At 42.3% G+C, this 19,364-nt stretch overlaps 1 protein-coding gene across 5 annotated transcripts in view; it reads right to left on the reverse strand.

Moving 5' to 3' along the window:
* Positions 1–19,364, reverse strand: part of SLC15A2 (solute carrier family 15 member 2) — a 62,562-nt gene that overhangs the window by 10,933 nt on the left and 32,265 nt on the right. For all 5 annotated transcript variants that reach the window (XM_071810821.1, XM_071810822.1, XM_071810823.1 and 2 more), the window contains 10 exons: positions 14,541–14,631; positions 12,326–12,403; positions 9,625–9,707; positions 8,303–8,389; positions 7,882–7,971; positions 7,485–7,529; positions 5,212–5,244; positions 4,060–4,148; positions 2,247–2,328; positions 263–388 (listed from right to left, as the gene is read on the reverse strand). In XM_071810821.1, coding sequence (XP_071666922.1) covers positions 263–388; positions 2,247–2,328; positions 4,060–4,148; positions 5,212–5,244; positions 7,485–7,529; positions 7,882–7,971; positions 8,303–8,389; positions 9,625–9,707; positions 12,326–12,403; positions 14,541–14,631 — 804 coding nt within the window. The remainder of the gene's footprint in view (positions 1–262; positions 389–2,246; positions 2,329–4,059; positions 4,149–5,211; positions 5,245–7,484; positions 7,530–7,881; positions 7,972–8,302; positions 8,390–9,624; positions 9,708–12,325; positions 12,404–14,540; positions 14,632–19,364) is intronic.

A 19,364-nucleotide genomic window follows, 5' to 3' on the forward strand; every position in this document is an offset into this window, starting at 1 on the left:
TTATCCTTTATTCCTAATTAAAGGTGAATGTATTCAGCCATTTCCCCCTTTGCCAAAGAAATATGTCTCCAAACTTTCTATTTCTTTCTCATCAACAGAGATAATATGCTCCATTTCCAAAGCTATTCTCATACACTTCTAGTGCTGTGGAGAAGAACAAGCTCTAGTATCTGTGGGTTTTATTAGAACTTGTCTGAAAAAAAGCCCATCCTTTCTTCAATGAGATGCAATTCAGGCCTTCCAGCCCCACATATACACTTACTTGAAAAGCCTTCACGGGCTGCTGAAACAGGTCCTGATCTTGGATCGTCACTTGAACAGGGTTCTTTGCCAAATTCAGGACTCGAATTAAACTTTCTTCTGGGACAAGTCGAGGCATATCAGTTTCCTAATTAAAGTAAAAGGCTTTAAGTGCCATCTGTATGCTTTGTTAGCACTTTAATAGATGTTCATTTTTTAGCCAGGAGAGTCTTCCTCTTTATAATGACACTTTTCCATCCCTTCCTCATCAGAAGTTGCACTCAAGGAAAACTGAATATAAATCTTCTTTAAGGAGGTTTCCTCGTAGTAGCTCAATAGCCAACCTATTGTTCCTCCCCAAAACTGCTCTTCACACCACTAAGCATCAGGCTCCACAACTGCTGGGCAGGTAGAACAAAGTTGCTGCTTTTATTATACAGCTCCCTAGTGCCTGGATTTAACCAACTGCCATATCAGAATGGAAAAAATTGTGCTTAGCTTTCAAAAGCAGTGACCAGAATAATTATTTCCCACTGCAGTCAGTGACTGGGAAAAGAATTAGGCCAGAAGCCATGCAGTTTTGCAAATCCCAGTCCAACTCCATGCCCGTAATCGGTGCTTTTGCATCACTCAACACAGTGTTATCTAACAGCCAACTGTATAGATCTTATTGCGTGTTTTCTGAGAAAGGGAGGATGATGTCTTCAGCACAGAGGTACCTCTTGCTGTTGGGAATCACTTCCTAGAAAGAGTACTTCAATCAGTGTCAGCCTTGTACTACCTGCAGATCTAAAATGATTTTTGGTTTGTTTGTTTTAAACTTCTCTTCTCTTTTTATCACTTTATTTTCTAAGGTAGCTGCCAGCAATACTTCAGAGCTTTTGCTGTGTGGGGAGACACACTGTCAAAGAAGATAGGGCAACACCAATTTCCCTGTACCCATATGCTGCTCTACACCAACAGGCCTGTTTAATGCTATCTAGCAAATCCCATTACTGTGGTTTTTTGCCTGCACTACCCACAGCCAAGCCAAGGTGGGCCATCCTATCCCCATCTTTGGTAAAGCTTTTAGTGGCCTTCAGAGTAAAATTTCCATGCAGAGGTGGGAAGAACGTCTAACTCACCTTCCCTCTGCCTGGAGAAGTCACCCACAGCCAGAGCAGAATTTCAGTGCTCAGCCAGAGCTGCAGTTGGTGGCAATGAGAGCATTTCTTTGCTCACATAAGGAGATCAGGAAAAATACTTGAACCCACCAAGTCTGATTTCAGCGGAAGACTTGTCAGTGGGTTCACCTGAGGAACCAGCAGATGTTAATCCAGGGCTGTGCACCAGCCACTCTAACAGAACATTTTAAGTATACATGGAAGTGTTAAAAATTAATCCTACAGCAACTTGTGAGCCAAAGATCAGCCAAAGTCTACAGAAGCCTGGTCATAGACCAGAAACAAACAGTACAAATCTGCAGGGGCTAACAGTGAATTTATAAGAGATTTGCTGCTGTCCTGTCTGGGATGCCTGACAGCCCCTGATGCCTGTGACTACAGCAGTGACTGCAGTCATCTGCCTCAGCGGAGAATCCATTTGGCTTGTAAAAACCGCATCCCCGCCTTAAAGTAGGAAAGGAATTACATTAAAAAAACAAAAGAGCCAAACTTAAACAGTAAAATATAGGCAAACTACAGCAAGAAAAAGGAGAGAGAACAGACTACCTTTTGGGAATTAATCACTAGCATTAACTAGATGTCTGTCAAGCACTTTGACGATGGAAATCTAGAATACAGGCCAATATAGATGAAGGCACAGCAAAACTGCAAGGACTAGAAAGAGAGACACAGAGAGAGACAAGGGGAAAGTAGACAAAGTAAGAATTGTCATTAGCAACTGGATTAGTATGCTTAATTGTAAAGAACACATCAAAATTATAATCAAGGAATACAATGGATAAATGGATTATTAACAGGATATACAGGAAAGTATTTTTGAGAAATTCCTTGTGCTATACTTACATTTATTTTGACTTCTACAATGGCTGCAAGTCCAAACGCCAGCCCTGCAAGGATCATACCTGTTGCCATTTTCCTAATAGGTCTATGGAGCAAATGAAAGAGGTGCCATTAAGTAAAAAGAAAAAAAAAAAGTAATTTAAACTATAGAATGCCATTCCTCAGAGCCAAAGATGTGCCAAAACCATATAATAAACTGTCCAACAGGTGGCACTGGGGATGATGTGCTGTTTAAATTGCCAATCATTTAACTTAAAACTGTTCTATTATTCTGCATGAGACCAGCACTGAGGCAAATTAAAACTGACATGCCATGAAAAAAGCTCTTTGCTTGCAAGTTTCATATTATCTCATTCCTAGCTCTTCTAGTGGGAACAGCTCATGGCATTATGTTAACTTGTGATGTTGGAAGGAGCACTAGAAATTATATATCTTTAAGTCCCTCTTGGAAAGGGCAAAAGAAAAGTAGCATGCTATTTAGCAACAGGAATGAGGAGAAGAAAAATGTACAGTTTGTGTCATCAATGTTTGATGCCACAGATGGTCAGATTCTGGGTTATTCCTTATACCAATTCATTTACATTTCTTGAGAATAAAGAGCTTGCTTCTTAACTCAGAGCAAGACTAGGACAAGTCTACTAGAGTGGCATGAGACAATCTGATATAAAGCAGAACAAAACAGGTTCAGAAAGGCAGGTCCAAACTGTGTATGGAGTTGTTGAGGTTTGAAAGAAATCTGGTTCTAGATTCAGTGGTCTCCACTCTTTGTAGTGGATTCACATTCCAAACTGACTGGGCTGTGGGAAATCCAGATTAGAAACACAAATTCTGCCTCTCAGATCCATATCCTGGGGTAAGAAAGTATTTACTGCTTGCATCTTGTAATTAAAAAAAAAAAAAAAAAAAGAGGAGGGGAGGCAGGATCTTCAATGCTGCACTAGGATTTTGCAGCACAAACTTTCACAGCTGCATAAACTCAGTCCCTGCAAGCTACAATGTTTCCACAGCCACTTCTACAGCAAAAGGTGACAGGAGCCCATGAGCATCCCACACCCAGGGGCCACAGAGAGTGTAGCACTTGATCCTGATGGGTGCATGAGCTTGTGCTGCGGGTGGAACTGGTCTGCGAACGGGCCACCAGGCAGGAACTTTTCTGTGGAGCTGGGGTTCAACCAGGGCTCGCACTGAGGCAGCGCGGAGAAGCACAGCTTCTGATGTGTGTCCTCCAAGGGGCACCACTGCAGGGCTGGACGATGTCTTTACTACCTCTCTAGGTGCAAGTAACTCAGCATGATGGGAGAGGGCCAGCAGGCTGAAGGGGTAGACTTCTGAGCCTCCTTCCATCCCCATTTTACCCTGGTTTTGTCTATCCAGAATTTTAGTTTGGATCAGGTCATACGTAAATTCCCTTTTGTACTTATCGGTTTAAATTTCAGTGTGGAATCTGCTTTCACAGCACCATCTGTAGCCCACGTGAGACAGTAATTTTGGCCCCACAGGCATCTTTCAGGGAGGGAATTATTTAGGAGTAATGTCAGAGATAAGGCAAAGAACTTGTTGATCAAATTCAGAGAGAACTGTTCTTTATCTGCTGCCAGGGAAAAACTGTACAAATCAGAATCCAACATCACTGAATTTTTGCCTCTAGAATTTCCAGGGCCTACGGAAGAGGGTGACACTGCCTGTTGGGGCTGAACTAGGTGCAAGTACTGGAAAGGGTGAATGGAAATTTCTATTTCTTCTCCTTAAAAGCTATTCTGCCACTTGCTGTCAAAGAATAAGAACTGAGGCATCCGCATTGTCCCCAAGTACTTACGTGAAATTAAATTTGCACAGGTTTATCAGTGGGTAGAGCCCAAGATCAAAAATTGGGATGAAGACAAGAATAAGAAGTGGATTTAAGAACTGCAACACAAAAGAATGGGAGTTTAGGGACTAGAAAGCAACTTTCAGTAATTAACCTCATAAAACACTGTCCTCCAGAAATAATTCCATTACAGAAAGGACACGAACAAACACTTTGAAACCTCCTTCTAAAACATAATCACAGTTTGCACTCTGACAGCCTCTGCTATTTAGTTTTAACAGACATGAATAAGTTTTGTTCATATCCTCCCCTCCAAGAGGTAAGCAAGCATCACTGTCCCAATTTCCCTGAAGAGAAAACAGAAACATTATGTTTTTAAGTGCAAAACCCACTGACAATAGAAGCAGGTGACCTTCAGTGCTGCAGTGGGACCTTACAGCAAATCAGCAATAATGGAAACATCCTGGGACTTCAGCAGAAGAACAGGCACTGCTCTGTGAGACTGGCAATTTCTCGCACTTCCACACGTCTTGGTAATCCCCCAGGAACTACATTTCTCCTGGGACAGCCAGAGCTTGTCTGACAGCCCACGGTGGCAGAGCAAGAAAATACAGCATAGAAATACAAGCAGAGAGAAATGCTGTTTCAGTTTTGAATTAAGATTTCAGGAACAGAACAGCTTTGAATTTCCCCAGAGCTGTTCACCATAAGAATTGTAATTAACTGTGACAACACAACACTGTCTTGGAGCCTTCACATTTTCATCTGCCCTGCAGGAAGGGAGGAAGTAAACATATTTCAAGTAATATGCTCATCCCAGAGCAGGGGCATGTTAAAAGGATACACGGCTTGTATCCTCCACATGCCAGTACTGGTTCAAGAACTGCTATGGTGGCATGTCTCCCCACACCTCTGTACTATTCTGCAGGATTCAAATTCCATGCTAGGACATCCTTTGAGTCTTCTGAACTCCAAGACTAAGCTTTCAAAACAGCTAGTGAGCAATAAGGCAGAGTCCACGCCACAGCAGTCAGCAGGAGCACTGCTATTACCTTCAAAAGGAACAGAGAAAAGCCAGCGGTCCCATAAGAAAAATAAAAATGAGAGAGAAAAAGAAAATACGTTTCTGAAGGTTATTCCCTTCCCAATAGTATCTTTTACCTGCATTTGGTCAGGCTGAAGAACATATATTCCCTGAAACAAAAAGATATTCCAAGTGATTCATAAACACCATAATATAACAGGGCATATGGCAAATAAGCAGCCAGTCCAGGAGAGGCCTCAGCAGCAAAAGTTGTTTCCTCAAAGGTTTTATGTTGGCTTTAGCAGCTGATATTGTGCTCTGGACACTTGTCATCTAAGGACACAGTGTTTGATGAGAATCATTTTGCAGGAGGAAGCTACACTCAGACCTTGATATATGGCAGCTGGGACACAGCCTGTAACAGGTACTGAGCCTCATTCTCAGACTGGCTGAGCCAGGAACCAGACAAATGGATGTGTTAGCATCCCAGCTGGGATCTGGTCTTAGAGCTTCCTCCTCCTTCCTTCTGTAATGGGAAAAATCCAAATCCTGCGAGTGCTCTCAAGCTCAGGACCTTCTGAGTTCTGTCACCGTTTCTTCCAAGCACTCCAAAAGGATGACAAAAGACCATCCCTGAGCCAGTGGGCTGCACAAACACTGCTCTCCTCCTTCCATCTGCCCAGGGCACCAAATGGTCTTGGGTCAACTGTCCAACTGTGACTTCTTGGTTTGAGCCAAGAGTCCTCGAGGCTCTAAGAGGTGCCTCCCCTTGCATCACTGTACCCAGCCCCCACAACTGGGCAAGGTCAACGGGGATGGATAGATGGATCTCAGTCCCACAATGGGCTGTTTCCATGTAAGAGCTGGTATTTGTCTGAACTCCATGCAGTGCTTTTCATATGAAGTTATGATGAAGAAAAGAGGGGGGGAAATTAGGAAGGAAATAATATCTTTCAAAGAAAGCTCTGTGGGAAGTTTTCTCCTGTCTGCCAGCCTTGTCCTGAGCTGAATCTGGAAAGTCTGTCTGTCTCTGCCTTCTGGAAGAGTGGAAACCACTGGTCGCAGCAAAGGAGGCTTATAATTAAAAATATCAGGCAAACATCCTCTCCTGCTACTTTGTGCACGCTATACAAACGTGCCATTAGGAAACAAGCCTGCGAAGATTTCATCTCACGCTCAATCATTCTCTGTTTGACTCCAGACTTCCTAGTTGAGCCCTTTTTCTACAAGAGGGAAAAACCTGGAATATTACAAACTTGAACACCAACAAGCCTAATGGCGGGATCACTCCAATATTGCAGTTTATTCTAGCCTTCATTAGTTAGGACAACTCACCAGTACAGAGGGAATGAGACTGACACACAGACCAAAAACCTATACGATTTGCTGTGATAGAAAAAATACTCCTGAACATGTCCTTCTCCACCAGTGAGAGTTTAAGAACAGACATCTGGTGATTCTTAGATGTTCCACTAAGTGCATGTGAGCAAAACAGCAGAAAATTAAGTTTTTAAATACATATCACAAAAAAAAACCAAACCAAACCAAAAAGAAACACACACAGAAAAAAACCACACCACATGAACTTTGTTTTCTCTGTCTGAGGTGGATAAATATTACTCAAGATGTAGTCTTTCTCATGCCTCATTTGAATTAATTAAGCTTAATGAGTGTCACATGCTGGGAGCACAATTTTTAGCAGGAATGACAGAGAAGAGCTCAAATTTTGGGTTTTAAGTCAATTTTAATCTGCAAAATGGGCACTTACAAGCCTAAATTCTGATGTGGGCATTCACAGGCAAGATCTAGATGTCATGTTAAAATATATATCTGTAAACCAGCCCTGTATGGTGGAATTTTTAGGCAGAAAGCTGATCCACATTTATCTGTCACTGCTCCCTGCACCATTTGCCATTCACATTTTTGAAGAACTTTACGGCTGTTAACTAATTAATCCTCATCACATCTCTACCCTTTACACAAAGATTTCTGCTGGTTTTACAGGCTTCATTAGTGTATCACCAAGTAATCCAGATCAGAAACACACAACTACAATAGCTCTACTTAAACCTCACAAGGGCTGTGTGAACTTTTCCTGACTTCTCTGTCCTCAGTGGGAACAGCAGGCTGCCAACCCTGCCTGCTGAAGGTTGCAAAGCAACTGGTTGCCAGTAGACCAGCACTCCTGGCCTTGCAGGCTACTGATGGCTCCCCAACCCTCACTCCTTGCCAAGAAGTGCTGTGATGAATTGAACATGGCTGCACAGAGCCTCTCACTTCTAATCACCAAAAGTGCAACTCACCCAGACTCATCAAGCAGATGCTCTTAGTACTGCAACACTCCGGTTAAAAAGCAAGAGCAGTGATGTTACTATTAGTCTTACCAGCCCTGGTGACATTAAGTACTTACAAAATCAGCATTCATTTTTGTGGCTTGCAAAGTCCACCTGGATCCCTAAGGAGAAAACAGACAGCTGTGAAGCCTTCAAGATGTCCTACGGGACTAGAAAACTTGGGGACAGAGAAGACAACAGTGCTGAAGATCTTATTTTACATCTATTCCTTCCCTTCCCTGTAACACCTGCCAGCAGGCAGGGTACATTCTTACTTCTCACCCTTCTGTGCCAGACACCTGTCAGGACTGTGAAGGGATGGCCAGCAGCAATGGTGGGTACCGCCTTGGCAAGCCGCTGGACACCTGGTAGGGGCACAGCACTCTGTGTCCCCAGGATGCTTTGGTGTTACTCTGGGAGGACAAGGGTGCAAATCCAGGCTGATGGGCAGGCCTGCAATCTGCTGTACTGTACCTGCTGATCAAACAGGGCCCAGAACATTGGCAGCGGTATGAAGAGGAAGAGAACGCGTGTCACCATTTTAACCTCCCCAATCAGCTGTTTCTATAAAGAGAACAGGCAGAAAGGTAAGATGAGGGTGAAAAGCCAACAGGTGATTCAGACCACAGAGCATAAGAGCTCCTTTTTCTTGCTGCATGCCAGTTATTCATTGCACTCATTCAGCATATTGGACATATTTGCATTTCTGCACTTCAGTGCAGCATCTAAACCATACATAAAGGGTCAGAAGAGTACAGAGGTGGGAGTGGACAGGACAAATGAGAACCTGGTGCAATGAGGAGTGCTGTGGCCAAGCCAGTCTTATTGTCTCCCCTGTCCATCTGCCCATCTCCCCACTTGCCCTTTCAATCTTGCCACCTAGAGCATCACTTACCGAGTATTTTTCTGACGCCCAATCCAGCCAGTGATCTCTCTTTGGAATATGACGGGAGCGATTTTTCAGTCTGTTTTTAATAGCAAACTAGGGAAAAAAACAGGCAAGTAACTCCCTCGTTGCATATCTGCCCTTGTCACATTCCCAGCTCAAGGCCGCCCTCTCCATCCTCAAACATAAACAGCCCAAGAAAATTGCAAGAGTTTTGCTAGACAATTCAAAAATCTAGCATTGGATACTTTATGACCAACTCTCTGCAGGAGATTTTCTGTGATATTGGTTGATTAAAAAGCATGATGTGGGAATGAACTACCTCATGGGCTTGTCTTCCACAGACAAAACAAACTAGCCCCCCAAAGAATGTTTCTTGCTGGATTTAAAACCTTCTACATGATAAAGCTTTAAACATAATTTCTTCATTTCTTTTCCAAAGAGCACTTGTTGGATTGACCACTGTGCTGGGGAGGAAATGCCTCATTATCCAAAACAATGTCACAGCTAGAACTCTCCTGTTCTTTAGCCCTCATTGCATACTTCTGGTGAAGCCCATGACTCATTCACTCCCAGATCAGCTTTCAGGTTGGTTTCTCACTGGAGGAGATATCAGCTACACCAGATTTCTAATTTGTTTGTTCGTGCCTGTGCTCCAGCCACTGAACACAGCCATCCTGGCAATAAGAGTGGCAGAACTCAGTTAAAAATCCTGTTCTTAAGAACTGGCCTGTTTCTCCAAGGTAAACCTGTCACTAAGATTGAGCTGGGTAAAAAGAAAACATTTGCTGTTAGCAACAGCTTCCTGAAAAACAAACATCATTATCCACCTAATAATAAGAAAGTATTTATTTCTCATACTATATTCAGCTCACACACTGTGAAAAATAATTGATAAAGCTATAATGCAACTTCAGCAGGTGTCTCTTGCATTTACATGAACATGCTTAATGTGCATAATTTGAACATGGGCTATTACTGTCTGCTGAACTGATAAACTTCGGTAAAATTATTCAGCTGAAAAAACTGAATCATATATCTGATACTCTGTGAGTTTGAGTTTTCCTTACAGTTCAGTCTCCACCAGCTTCTGCCACTAGTGATTCTACTGACATCAACTGAACAGTTCATGGCACTAGGGAAAAACAAATGAAATGTTGAAAGAACAAGCTAGGACGCAAATGTGTCTCTTATTCTTTACAGCTCATTAGCAAGATATCCAGGAGCAGCATACAGAAGAGCTCCAAATGTGACCTCCGCTTTCCCTTTGCACTTTCCTGATCTGCAGCCTCAGAATCATGCATGAAAAAGAGAGAATGGCACACACTTACACTGATGCATTTGCACACTTCAAGTAAGACGTTCCCCTGTGGTGGTGTTTTTCTGTACAGTCCACTTCCAGCAATGAACACAACTGAAAAATATTATAATCCAAATGGGAATTCATGTGACTGAAGCTTGATTTTGCGCTGTCTTCTGGGAAGGATCCCCTACCCCTGTATTCAAAAGAAATCCTCTGGCCTTGAGGCTTACAGGATTTCACTTTGAATAAAATAAATATATAGCACTCCTTTAATGCCTTCAGGTGGAAGAAAACACAACATCCTACAAGAGGCAGTGTGATCCCTAGGAAGTCACCGTCATCTTCTCCTGATCTGCACGACAAGCACCTGCACCCCTGATTCATACTGAGAATCAAAGACCTGAAATTACCCCCATCTATGCTTTTTGTTGGCTAAACTTAAAATACAACCTACATTGAATTGCTGCACCTGATGCTAGAAATAATCCCTGAACTGTTGCAACCATGTGAGATCCAAAGCAGGCTCTGTGTACTTCCATCTCACATGCATTTAAACAGAAACTGCCACGAAAGTCTCTGCATCATACACTGCTGTTAACAGAAATTATGTCCGTTTATGGTTTCCACAAAGGGATATACAATTTCAGATATTGTTTTGTCTTGGTTTTCTCCTTCAAAGCCCAAAGAATATTGGACCGAGCCTTCAAAATCCAATCAGAGTGGGGCTATCCGATGACATATCATTTGTTCTGCTCTTTGAAAGCGTCTGAGCACATTGCAATTCCACAGTCATTAGCAGGGAGAAGCATAATAAAAGCTGAGCATGAAATCCATATAACAAACCAACCTTAACCTTTTAAACTAACCCAATTGTCTGGGTCATTTGGCAGCCAGTGGAGAAAAGCAGGCACCTCTGTCCTAACACAGAAGGCCTGGGACACTGCAGGGAACTCATTTCTCTTTTCTGACTGAGAAGACCCTTTGCCTTCAGTTTCAACTTGCAGAACTGTCAGGGAGACCTCTAAAGTCAGTTTTGATTAGTGGCAGTGAAAGACACTTGTCCAAAGTCCCCTGGGGTGGGTTAGTTGCACTACCTAACTTTTAGCACCTCCCTGTGGACCTGTTGACACCTCTAAAAGGTGCTCTGAAATATCTTCTGGCAATGTCTTTGACTCCTTTGGGAACTGGGGTTCCTGCATAGGTTTGGCTTTTGGAATTAAACAGTATTAATCTTCCCCCATCTTTCAGAAACTGAAGCAGCTCAGAAAATCTTGTTCTATAAGATTTCTTTTCTGTCTCTAAATCTATCCCAGCTTTCCATCACCACAGGGAGAGGGCCAGTCACGGTTGAAAGGGTATTTTCTCCAGTTCTGCATGCTGCTCACATAGTCAAATATATCGCTTCCAAACGCATTTTAGCATGTTACAAAAGAACACGGAGTTGCTTTGCTGGGCAGCCCCTGGAATCTGGCAGCAGGACACCAGCTAAAAGCACATTTCGATTGATGCCCTCACAGAAACTGCAATATTTACACTTCCATTTTCCCCTGGGCAACTACTACCCTGCTAGAAACATTCATCACAGAGGAGCCTGTGCTGCCTTAAACTGATAGGAACAGGTCACAGGGGAAAAGAGGAGCTACTCAGGCCTGTGACCATGCACTTTTTTGAAAATAATTGCTGTAACATTAGCTGTGGTCTGATGACATTTCTCCAGTGTCCTGGCTCTTTTTTCTGGTGGAAGTTTGAGGGAAAAGAGCAATATTCACATTCTGTGGTAGATGAACTTTTCAAATCACGGATGCTGTGGTAAAAATCACATAATTGCTTGGTCTCTCAATTAAGCTAACAAGCTGAACGGTAAGTCACCCCATGCTGTGTCAAAACCTCTCAAATACAGCATAATAAGGGGACTGCTCCCCTCAGCATCTTGCAACTGCGAAACTAAAGCTAATGGGATGTTCTCTGTACTGGCTTCCAAAGACTAACAGTAAGAATGTGGAAATTGCCGAGTATTTTATAAAGGTTGAAGAAGAAATCTTGACAAGTACATTAATGGGGCTAAGATGCAAGCTTTAAGGAGGCAGGGTGATTGTGGCTGCCTCCTGACACTTGGACAATAAGAGCTTTTTATTGCAACATAATAATAACCTGTCACCGTAATTGTGGGAATTACTTCGGCTGAGCAAACTGAGACAGCTCAAAATAAAGTAACATCTCATTCAGCTCCTTCTTCAATTTCTGTGTGGTGCACAGATTCCAAAGCAAAAGCCTGAGCCATTAAAGATGGTCCCAAGCTGCAAAGAGCCTGTGGAAAGGTGAGAAATGGCACACTAAGCTTCTCTTCTGTAAGCTGGGGGACTCTGAGGTCTGCTCAGATTGTAGTTCAAAGGCCAAACCTGCTCATAGGCAAAGCTGCAAGCCATCATAAGAGTCATTTTGGTGCCTTCCTTTGCTTTACAGGGCAAGGCAACTGTGTTGTGAAACATCCACCAGACCACCATCTCATCAGTATCCCAATAAAGAATTGCAGTAAAACCACATTCCGCCCACCACTAAGTCAACTAGTGATTTTTCTTGCTGTTCTCAACTGTGGAATTGTTGGATGACCTTGATCCCTTGAGTTTCCCAACACAGTATCCATCCAGAGCTAGTGAATTTGTACATTTTCTCATCTGCCCATTGACTCAAAAATGGTAATTTCTATTACAAGCATTGTTTCCACTCACCAAGCGCCAACACCATCAGTGCTGCTGGAACACCAAAAGCCAGTGCATAACAATCCTCTCCAAAACATTTCACATCCCCTGAAAAACAAGTCAGAAATAAACACACCTCATTACAGTCAGACTTATGTTACCACGGCCTTTGATTTGCTTCCCCTAAATCAGTCTCTTCCCCTGGTTTTAAATCTTCTTTGCTGGTGCTTGACACTGTGAATTGAATCTCCTTGAAACAGTTGTCCCCCCTTGATGAAGACAATTTGGAAGCAGGGTTAGCATCTGCCAGCAAAAGTAGCAGATAATGGGATATTGATGAGGATGGTAAAAGGGAGAGGGCAGACAAATAGGTAGAAAGAAGTAGTAGGAACTGTAATCGGGAAAAAAAACCTGTAACATATAAAATAAACAAATTGAACCCACTCTGAATTTGCCTAGATCTAAATAACCAGTACTGTGTTTCCATGTTATTTGTGCCAGCTGCATGAATTATTGAGCTAAAAACCTGAATGCGATTTCATAGTGGCCTACAGTAGAAAAAGTGGAAGCCAGTGTCCCTACTATTAATAAATAAGCGAAAGCACAGGGTTGGTCATAACGCTCCAGGTCCCTTTCTCGACACCTTCCCAATCTCACTAGAGGTAGCCTGCTCCGAACGTCAGGTCTTCCAACAACCCATCACAAAGCCACGGTTGTTACAATACAGCTTTAATAGATGTGAGCTGTGATTCACAGAAACCCTGTACCTCTTGGACCAGGTCAGTTCACAGACCATATGAATTTAGAAGTCCAGTTGCAAACAGTAAGCCAGCAGTGGGCTCTGTGTTTGTATGCCAGTGGCTACAAATTACTGCGTGCTTACACGGAGTAATAACAAAATGGCTAAAACAAGCTGACATACTTAACAGGAAACCAACTCATGAAACTTTCAGTTGTTCCTGTTGTCCCTGCTCAGTCACAGTCAGCTCCATAGCTCTGTGTGTGCATAGCCTTTATTTACTCATTCTCAGCAAATTAGCTAAAATCCAACAAAGCTGGCAGTGAGACATTATGGACACACTGAACTTCTGACATGCAAAATGAGTCGGACTTCTCCACCTAAAAGTATGTATTCCACATTTCTGCCAAATGTCTATGAACAGCATTTCTTGCTCTTCCAAGACAAGCTTTCACGCTTAGCAGAAATTTTACTTTTTCCCCATCCTCTCTACCTCATTTCCTTGTTGCAACTAGTTTATTATTAGGAAGGGGACTGGACTTTCATCTGCTCACTACTGTTGGGCAAAAGCCTCTTCCCAACAGAATGCTGACCTGGGGGCAACAGTGAGAGAAAAAGCACAAGATACAGCATTTGTCTTTGCCCATATGCATGGTATAAATATGAGACAAGCACAATTGCCCACAGCCTTGTGAAATGAATGGCCTGTTAAAATACCTCTGAACAACAAAAAAAAAAAGCTTCCTGGAGGCCATGCAACCCAATGAAAAAATTGCTACAAAGTGTGAAGGCTACCTTGTCCCTGTCCCCATCACCTATGGCCTGCTGCTCTGCCTCTGTGTCTGTATTTAGAGCACGCCAACCTCCTTGGCTTCCACACACTGCAATACAATGAAGTAAGTGCAGGGAGACTCAGGGCTAAAAGGAGTTATGCAAGCTGGACAGAATGTAAAGTAGGTCTTAAGTGGGGCATGGGCCTGTGCTTTGTCTTCAAGGCAAGTTGCTCAGGGCTGCAATCTTGCAAGCAGACCCACACAGACACGCCTGGGTGCCATGACAGAGCCCTCCAGAAGCCAGCAACATCCTGTAGGAGAGAAAAGGTAGGACTTCAAAACCAGCCTTGCTGAGTTCTTCAGCCCTGACACCTGCACAGGGCAGCAGAGATCAGTTCCCATCCACAGGCTACCTGCAGGCAAGACAGGAGAATAATGCTTCACTGGCAACGGGGAGGATTAGATGACCATACAGGTCCTTCCACCTTTCATATTTTAAATCTACAGCTTAGGTTGCCTTTGAAATACAACCAGGAATATAGTTTCTGTGACTTGTCTGCTAGTACTATAAATCTGTTATGCTGCTATGGCAGTATTAACAAGGCGTAAGTACAATACAATGGTCACTCCACAGATAATGTAATTTCTGCCATTTGGTTCTCATAAGAGCCTATGTCTAGCAGAGTAGTCAGAAGGCAGCTAATTTATTGTCTTATTCTAAATCAACACTGACCTCTTAATACAGGAGTTACAAACGTGGAGATCAAACTTCCAGCATTAATGGATAAATAGAAGATTGAAAAAAACTGGTTTCTCTCCGAGGTCTAAAACAAGAGAAGACAATATCAATGTCATGGGTAACACACAGCATCAGGCTTGCAAATTGAACACTATCAATTCTCTTGTTAGGAAGGCTGGGTAAATATTGACACACAGTGCATAAAATGTTAAGCAAACAAGCTTGCGTTCAGGTGATGGTAAATGCTCCCACAAATCAGTCTATGTTACTTGAGAAGTGCTTTGGGGCTTTTTGGCATTTCAGAGGAAAAGCCACTGCTTCAAGAGTGTTGTGAGACTGGAAGGAGGGGAGAGCATTTACTTATTCACAACAAGTAGCACGATTCAGAACCTCTGTCACCTAATTCAATCCAATTTGGCAGTTTGACAAGCTCATAGTTTTTTCCCCATGTCTGAGCTCCTTTTTTTTTTTTTTTCCCCCTCTTCTCCTGTGTAGAAATAGAAAAAGAAATCTGTGTATTCTGAGGAGCTGGTAGTGACAACATGAATGAGAGAGTACCAGCAAATGAGAGGTATCCACGAGATGGATTACCAAACTGAGGCCAGTCAACCTCAAACTAATAGCGTAAATTACATCTACGGGAGTAAATTCAACAGCCTGATGGAAGAGGATGAACTGTTAGAAAAAAGAGTTCAGAATTTAACTGATGTTGTAACATATTATAGCTCATACAAAGGATTCCTGTTGATCATCTTTCTTCCTGTGGAGTTCATAACTTGGAAGGAATCAAGAACTTGATGCAGAGTTTGATCCTTTTTGTGAGATTAATGTGTGAGGGTGTTCAACCAAGAGCAGCCTCTCCTTGCTTGTAGGGGAGATGTAGATGTACAGTTGCACACACACACACACACACACAGTGCTAAATCCCTTCCCTGTGCCAGGGAAGGGGGTGGGCAGCAGACTGAACAAATAAGAGCAGGATACCTGACCTACCCCACACTCATTTGCATCACCAGCTATGGGACACCGGAGTCAGTGAAACCAGCTTTTAAGGACAGCCCAAGCCCAGGCAGTCAATACACTCTGTATGTATCTAGGCCTTGCTCCCAGCTGTCACTAGGTGCTGTAATGGTAGTGAGCAAATTCCTCAGAACATGGCTTGGTGCCTGGTAGTACACTCCTTAGAGCACCTGGAGACACATCTCTATGACCTGAGCGTCATTTGAATGCAAAGCTTTAACTAAGCTGAGTGTGACGAAGCTCCTCAGGAGCCTGGTTCTGTCCCCTCTCCTAACATGTCCTGCTTCCTTCTGCTCCCTGAGAGAACGATATTCACAAGGCTAGAAAACAGGAGATAATGTGAAGAATTCCAGGCAGCTAAAAGACAATAGCTCTTAAGGAATGAAGCCTGGGATCAAAAAATGTAACAAACTTTTCTTTGTGTCCCCTTGTGAAGCAGGTACTGGGAATGTGAATGTGAGAGCCCCATCGCCTTCTGCTGGCACCCACCACAAGCCTGGATGTCCCCTCACTCGGATTAAAGACTTTTTACCTTGGTCTAGCACATTTATGAGGACCTCACCAACCTGAGCTTTTGGGTCTTCTGCAGTTTGATTTCTTAACATGTCCCACACAATCTAATCCATACATTACTTGTAAAAGATTTATCACAGATTAAAGGATTACTAGGCCTTATAATAATCATCTCTCTGGCATGTTCCCATACTTAATAGCAAACAGCACTGGATCTTACTGTCTCTTATACTCCATTTCTGTCCTTACCAGTGTTTGAGATTACCTGGAACTTTCTACTGCTAAGCTAGTACAAGTATGTCTTCTACTTCATTCTACCCTTGTGGCTAGTTTTTTGTCATCATAAGGAAATCTAGAGAAATGAGCAGCTTCAGCAATTTCTTTCAGCCCCAGAGTAGCTCTAACATGGCTTTATTTAAGTGGCGCAGTAGAGTCCTCACGGTCCTGCCCCCTTCTGGTCAAATTCTCATGCCACAGCTCTAACCTTTCCTACCTAAGCGACTCAGATTTCTGAGAGCTGAGAAAAACTCATGATAAAGTCTAGAGCAACAATCACCAAAAGAATGTGCTGGTAAGAGGAGCGAGTAGTGATGCATAAAGAATTTGGAGCACCTTATTTCACACATTTTGAGATTTTAGTGATAGAAAAAATAATGGTCAGAGAAAAGCAGAAGTGAGTACAAAAATAATGACCCAGCAGCTTGCAAATTACACTGATAGGAAAAAAGGAATTGCCTCCTCATTTTCTTAATCTTTGAAGCAGACATACATTAACAACACGATTTTGATTAACTAATTTGAGAAAAGGTACCATACACAATAATCCTGATCTCCTTGGCAACCGAAAATAAAGAAACAAAGAGAATGCTATTTAGTACCTTAAACACCATATCACACTGTTCGAAAGCAGCTTTGGTCTTTAATTAATATGCACAGCAGCCTTTGCATTCAAGTAACATATCATAAATAAAATTTTGTTCAGGCATTTTTAGCTTGGACTCCTAATCCTATAGACAAAGATGTTTGGAAATCTCCTGCAGATAAATCTACTCTCCCTGTCTGACCTCCTGCTGAATCAGTCTCCATCACTGGTTGTAGTGGCACTGTTCTCAAAGTGGCAGATCCAAGACTTTTGTACTCATAAAGTACTTAAAAGAAAACCAGACCAATGGTATGCATTTACCTCAAAACATAAATTTGTGTCTACATGACAATAGCAGGGGCAATTTATTTATTCATTTTATATACAGAACTACCATATCCCTAGTTTCCAGATGGAACAACTAAGCCTGTGCACTTAAGGGCTCAGCTGAAGTTTATTGGTGTCCTGAAAACTAGAGGGGAATCAAATGCATCATTTCATTTGCAATTTTCAGAAACTTATTTCATCCTACCTGGAGTGGAAGATGAAAAACATGATAAGTCCTCTCAAACACCACTCTGGAGAGGACAAATATTCTGGTTGGCCCCAAACCTTTCACTCCTTACAAAATCAGAACTTCTTGTTCCAATTTTGAAGACTTAAATTTCCTGTCACATAGCATAAAACCTTTTTTTTTTTCCTTCTGAAAGGCCAACTCATTTCAAAATGGCAAAATACAAAACTGTCTATTCTGAAAAGAATGAATAGAGTAGAATACATTGTCCTTATCACAAGGCCTTTTAGAGTTTTCTTTCTCTAAATTAGTTTTTCTTGAAGGCAACACACAGGTGAATGTTTGAGCCTTAGTATTTGATAAATTTGCTGGAGATGTGTAGTCTGAATGCAGAGAATTTCCACAGGTTCACACAACTGCAGGCAGCTTAGGTTTTTCTCTAACTCAGTTGTGGTCGCAAGTTTCAGTAATAATATGTGTGTGCCTGACTGGGGTGCTGAGATTCATTAGCTGAAGTCTATAAAACACTCTGAAGATAAGTGGTACATATTATCACACTGTAATTAGGTGGTAATTGAAAGATGCTGGATAAACATTATTAATCATTAATATTCATAGAAGCAGCACTTCTGAAAAAGTTGCTGTAACACCTGTTAGAATCCTTTGGGGACAACTATCGGCATTGCAAGCTGGGATGCCCACATGCTGGCATGCACACAGCATATTCCCAGAGCACGCATGCTGTATTGCCAGCCTGCTTTTGGTCAGAATTGTGCCAGCTGGGGAGGCTGGTGACCACCACATGATTGCTGCTCCCTCTTCTGCAGCTCCCCTGAAAGCACCAAGTCCAACTGACACCACGGCATGGACTTGCCCGCTGAAGGATCTGCTTTGAACAAGCGACTGTGAACCATCTTGGGCTTTGTTATTCCTTAATAAACATGAGCTTCATTCAATTCAACATCACACAGTTCATGTGCAGAAAGTGCAAGTCTTCCCAAAATTTTAAAATAAACATTCTAGTCTGTATTATTCATTCATTAAATGCTGACTACATGACAAACACCAAACTACCCTATGAGGCTCCCATCCCTTGTCCAACTCTACTGGTGCCTTCCCTGACAGACAATTAGTCCACTGTCCTTCAATGTCTCCATTGTTGGGAATTTCCATCTCCCAAAGCTCCTAGTCTTTTCCAGTACTTCTCTAGATCTAGTTCTGGAAAATTTTTCCTATTATCAATCCCAAGTAATCCTCCTTGAATTTAAACCTACACATAACAAACCCAAACAATCATTTTTTTTCTTGTAGCAGTGGCCTTCTGCATATTTGAGAACTCGTGCCATGCACAGGAGTTGCTGATTTGAATACTGTCATTCAGAAAACGGATGTTTTTATTTGTGTATTAGGTAAACATATACTTAAGTGTTAATTTTGTGTCAATTTACAATCTATGCTCTTTTACTGAGGATTAGTACTTCCTGACCTGCTCTGCTTCTTTAAGAACTACCTTATCACTGGTTGAACCATTGTACTGCATAATTAGAGTTTGAGATTAGCATGGGTTAAACACTCATGTTGGAGAATGAGGTCACAAAGCAACTGGACTACGATTCACAGGATGCAGAGCACAAACAGAGCTAAAAAGAAAGATTTTTCTCAACTCTTCAGAACTTTCCATTTTGGAATATCTAAAAAGCATCCTGGGTAGATTTGATACCAGCACTACTTTCAAATGGCTGGAATTTCCTACAGTTCATTCTGAACAACATCTAAAACACAGGCTACAATGATTTTGAGGAAAAATTCCCAAGGAAGTGCAGGCTAGTAATACAATTGTCTCATTAATTTGCTGTATTTCATTGCAGTGCATTATAATCATCCCTGTTAAGCTGGTTCAGAAATGGCT

The sequence above is a fragment of the Patagioenas fasciata genome, chromosome 7 (assembly GCF_037038585.1).
Source record: "Patagioenas fasciata isolate bPatFas1 chromosome 7, bPatFas1.hap1, whole genome shotgun sequence".
Lineage (NCBI taxonomy): Eukaryota > Metazoa > Chordata > Aves > Columbiformes > Columbidae > Patagioenas > Patagioenas fasciata.